This window comes from Acyrthosiphon pisum, unplaced genomic scaffold (genome assembly GCF_005508785.2).
Source record: "Acyrthosiphon pisum isolate AL4f unplaced genomic scaffold, pea_aphid_22Mar2018_4r6ur Scaffold_20795;HRSCAF=22157, whole genome shotgun sequence".
In the NCBI taxonomy this organism is placed as follows: Eukaryota; Metazoa; Arthropoda; class Insecta; order Hemiptera; family Aphididae; genus Acyrthosiphon; species Acyrthosiphon pisum.
In genome coordinates, this window is record NW_021770191.1 from 1 (window position 1) to 5,542 (window position 5,542).

The 5,542-nt window shown below is 26.1% G+C and overlaps 1 protein-coding gene across 1 annotated transcript in view; it reads right to left on the reverse strand.

Moving 5' to 3' along the window:
- Positions 1–377: 377 nt before the first annotated feature.
- The window catches only part of LOC100570658, an 8,644-nt gene continuing 3,479 nt past the window's right edge, over positions 378–5,542 (reverse strand). The window contains exons 3-5 of the mRNA XM_029492089.1: positions 880–1,014; positions 570–815; positions 378–504 (exon numbers count right to left, since the gene is read on the reverse strand). Of these exons, the coding sequence (XP_029347949.1) occupies positions 664–815; positions 880–1,014 (287 nt within the window). The 3' untranslated portion in view covers positions 378–504; positions 570–663. The remainder of the gene's footprint in view (positions 505–569; positions 816–879; positions 1,015–5,542) is intronic.

The window sequence follows — 5,542 nt, forward strand, 5'->3', positions numbered from 1 at the left end:
AACATCCATAATATATTTTTTAAGTTCTTGCATATCTATGTATCCAGAATTACTAGTGGGGTTGTACTCCTTAAAAGTAAAAACATTTAATTAAAGGCTTTTATTCAGTAAAATATGTTTTTAAATAATTTACTTCATAATCATCATCTGGTGTATTTTGTTGGTTCAAAGCTATGGTTAAATTGTTGTCATTATTTATTTCAGTCATCATTTCATCATCCTCATTTCCACCCTCAGAATAATGATAAGTGTCCATGACATTTTTGTCAATATAGTCTGTATTCTCTACTGGAACTTCATCTAACTAAACATAGTTGAATATTAATTAAAATGTTTTAAAATTTATATATGAATAATATTTTTTTGCATACTAATAATCTGTCTTTTAGAATATCTTGTTTTGGAAACAAGAACAATGTGTTTGGATTTGTATTCAAATTTAATTCCTCAAATTCATGTTTATACCAGTTAGGAACCATGTTAATATACTTGCAATTTTCTAATCTTTAATGAACAAAAATATGTTTAGTTTTAGTTATTTACTATTATAATTTCCAATAAGTACTAACTGCCTGATAGGTGTAAAATTCCTTTGGTCAGATGAAGGAATTAAGTTATTACTTTGATCCCATTTATTATAACTACATTGGTTTTTACCAGCATTCAAATATATATTTTTAATGTTGTAGTCTTATCTAAATAAAAATCAACCTTAGATTGAATAGCTCTTGAATTGCTACATTTATATTCAGGAACGTGAGTTTCGTAATGTGTTTGAGTTACACGTGACCTAATAAGCATTGCTTTCTGTTTACCTAATTACAATAAACACACATAATTAAAGAGTAATGAACAATATACACTCAAAAATGATATTACTGTCAGTTTTCATCATTTCGAACTTCTCTTTCCAATGATTGGGACATTTAAAGTTACGTATTTTTTTACGATCAAAGAATGTATAATCACTGCTATTCGTTATATCCAGCAATGATAATGTTTGAGATAAAGTATCTGTATAAAAATAATAATGTTTTAATAAACAACAACAAATATTATTTTTTTTTATAAATATAACAGTAATACAACCCACCTAAATTTTCTTGTTTACCAAATCGATTACTATTCTGATTAGATGATACTGGACTTGTATTTATTATTATTTCTGAACTTGGTTTGTTGAAATCTTCATCCATTGAATCATCAGTTTCTTCAGAATTGTTAGCACAAGATGCAGATGTTTCTTGACTAAAATGTGTTTGAATATTATCTAATTTGTTTATGTCGATGTCATCATCACAATTTGTACTTTTATCACATTCAGCAATAAATTTATGAAATGACGGACAAATTTTTGCGTTTTTGATTAATACTATATTGCAAATAAAAAATAAACAATATAACAACTTATTAGACATAGTAAAAATATTTATTTTTAGATTTAGAGCAGAGCAATGAATGTAATGATTTTACAGTGCTGATTTTTTTTTTGTGTGTGTGAAGCTTTTTATAGTACCTAAAATGCATCAATATTCAATTTTGAGAATGGTTTCTAGTAGAAAATAGTATTTGCTAGTAGATGGGAGAGTCAAAAGTAAAAAGCTTCAGTACTTTTAAAAATAATTGAATTCTTCACCAAATATTTAAATTAATATTTTCTAAAGCCGATATACATTTAAAAATATTTTGGATTTTTATGCTATTTGAAATTTTCAACATTTAAAGTTTTTTTTTGAGTTTAAGTATGTATGATATGATTCATTTTTGTTAGTATATAAAAAATCTTGAAAATTCAATGCACTATTCCTTGTAAGTTATTGTTTTTACTGCAATTAAAAATATTCAAATTGTATATATTTTACATTATTGTATAGGGTGTCCTACACTTGCTATACTCAATGGTACTTGACACCTTCTGGCTTCTATACAGCAAAGTGGTGACTTCTTTGGTTTTAAATTTATATTAATGAAACTTATGTATATAATATTAAAAAAGGTGAGTAAGTGGATGTCGCTCTGCTGTACAGTAGGGTACAAGTGGGTCACTGTATAACGGATGGTATAAAATTTGAATTCAATGATATAATATCATTGTATAAGAAAAACGATTTTGAGCGAAGACGGTAGGTCAGTCTATGATATATTACTAAGTATATAAAGTAATTATTATGATGATATTATTGTGAATTACGTAATTTATATATAACATATTTACGTGAAACCTTGTTTTAAATTTTCAAACCTAAGCTATAAAATTTAAACATTTTATAAATTTTTAACTACAAAAATTTTAAGTTCAATAGATTTTGTCAAAAATCGAACTTTAAATGCTTATAAAAATTTAATTTAACTTTCTTATGGACATTTTTTTTTTTTTTTTGATAAAAGTAGACAAACTTATGAAGAATCTTGTATTACATTTTAATGAATTTCTAACTCAAAATAATTTTACCTTTTTTGTGATTTTTACGCTTTTAATCAAAATTTTAACTTAAATGCTTATAAAAAAAAATTGTGACAGTGGATTTTTAATACTTTTCAAATGTCATTGTAACAATATATTAAAAGCCTTGTAATACATTTTAAACCTTTTTTACCCAGCAAATAAAATTTTATTGACATTCATAGAAAAAAAAACTAAAAATATTTCAAATTGATAATGTCCTTAAAACAGCTCAAAACAAGTCAAAATATTTTGAATATTTTATGGTGTATAGAAAATGCAAATATAAACAACCAATGGAAGTGTCATGTGTATACGTTGATTTGTTTTAGAGTTACACCAAAAACCAAAATCAATTTTATTTAAAATTGATTTTGCGTAAAAATTCCAGTTGGAAAATTTTTCTTTTGTTTTTCACGGCGCTTTAGAAAACAATTGGGAGTTTTAAATGCACCGAATGCACCAACTAAATTCACTTTCTCATCAAACAAGACTGTTGAAGAAAATTGAAGCAGTTTTACTGCCCCAAACACTCTTGACACACAAAAAAAAAAATTAAAAACACATCATTGTAAAATCAATACATATCATGAATCTAAAACAAATTTAAATGAAGTAGAAATAAGATAGAGGAATTTGGGTGTCATAACATCATAAATCAATGATACATTATTACTTTTTAAATATTTTGTTATAGTACATGCAAAAACTTATTTAAACTTCATTCCATGACCACATCAGTAGTAACAATTATTCAAATAATGATAATGATTACTGATTATTAATATTTATGAATGTTAATTGCTTATTATTTTATGATTTGAAACATATATCAAGTCATTGATTTGGAGTAAATAGTATTTCTTTTACATGCATAACATAATATATAATACTGATTTTCAATGTGTAATATAATATTAAATAATTTTAATGATAACATTAGATGGTAGTGGAGAATTTTATATGAATAGCAATATATTATTTTAGACATTTCCAACACCAATATAATTAATTTTGTTTTTTTATATGCAATTTAAAATTAGGTATATTACCTTATATTTTCCAATCGAGCATTTAAGCTCATGGTTAAGAAGGCAATACATTTTACAAGAGTAAAATCTGTCTACTTTACCTCAAATATTACATTTTTTATACATCACAGTGACTGCACCTTTTAAAACTAAGTCTACTTTTCTGATATTTTTGACCGTTTATGACTGTATGCCATCCATCCCCACTTGACTTTGAATAGAATAATGTTTTTAAATATGTTACCATATCAATATAATGTAAGAGTAATATATTATTATACTTACGACTTACATTTTCCATTTCATAAAATGTTTCTTGTTGATTTTCATTCACTTTTGGAACATTTTTGGAAACACTGTATTCTGGCCAATAAGTGTCATTAGAATACCTATTCATCAATATTCTTGAAGGTTTTGCATAGTCAATCATATCATTGCCAAAATCAACATTAAAAAAATGTTTCAATGGTAGCATTTGTTTGTCTTTAGAGCGTAACTTTTCTGCTGTTGTTAACATTAGTTTTTTCTAAAATTAAAAAAAATCATATTAATAAAACTACCAGTTATTTGAGTCTCGATTACTGTGTGTACGTTTTATATAAAAAATAAAAGTATTAATATCATTTTAATTCATTGCGTTAAAATTCAATTTCTGTAAAAATAAGTTTCAATAGCGTACTGTAGTACTTTCGAGAGAGCGAATTCATTCTTTAAAAGAGGATAACAACTCAAAATTGTCTACGAAGGAACAAACCCAAATAAGACATAACAATGGTACTTTTAAATATGCATCAAGATTTTTTAATCAAATGTTCACTTTACATGGATTTAAAAAAGGTCTTGCATTATATATTCCTATTTTTTTACTCATAGATATATCGGTCAAAACTTATGAAATCGTTTTTACTAAAATTATTGAAAAGTGTAATACACTTGGTTTTCCGTTCTTGCCAGAAAAGATTACCGTTGATTTTGAATTAGCAATTCATAAAGCTGTAGAAAATGTATGGCCGAATACAATAATAATTGGATGTCGATTTCACCTAAAAGTGTGGATTAAATTTTTTCTATAAATACGAATCTTTAAGAATTGGTAAATGGATACAGCATACATTTGGTTTGATATTTTTAAATCCAGATGAAGTTGCAAATTGTTTTGTTGAGGACCTACCGTCCAGTAAATCAGTAAATGGAAAATTAACAAATTACTCAGAATTAATAAGAACAACCAACGCATGTGAATCTTTTCATTATTTTTTAAACAAATGTTTTAATCATATTTCTCCACCAATAAGTGTCTGATAGAGTGTTATAATTGAAATTCAAACTGAGGTCTACATTAAATAAAATGGTGTTTATTTACAAACTTGTCCCAAAGATATAAAAAAATTTTTATTCACATTATAACAAAAACTAATATAGATTTTAAGTGTCGAAGTGTTGCATACACTATACAACATTTGTGTGAAATACCTTATGCTTAACTGTAGTTTGTTATCGGACCTTGGCATGGTCAATATTAAGTACTTATATTTATAAACACGTATTAAGACATAACAATAAATTTAAAGGACACTACTTTACTGTTAATAGTAACTTCTATATAAAAAAAAAGGTTTTTCGTAGAACATAGGTAGCTAGTTGGATAAGGCTGACACTCGTCTTGCTGTCGCGTTGGCGGCGGCCTTTGTTGTTCCTTAGTCCACCTGTCGGCTGTCACCCGTATGGAGACTGCAGTGAAGTGTAGAGTTTATTTATTAGTTTATTTAAGTGTAGAGTTTATGTAGAGTTAATTAATCGATTAATATGATACCTACCTACCACATTTTTCTAGAGTAGAGTGTAGTGTAAAAGTCTGTGTATGGTACCATTTGTCGTTATCAGCTAATGATTGTAAATATATAAATCTTAAAAAAATAAAAAATTCCTCAATTTCAATGATTTTTTTCAAGACTAGGTACCTGTTATATATACACAATGTTATATATTATGTGCAGTGGATTTATCACAAATTAAAAAGGTGTTATAGGTAGTGTACCAGGAAAATACTTACAACGAAAATATCCAC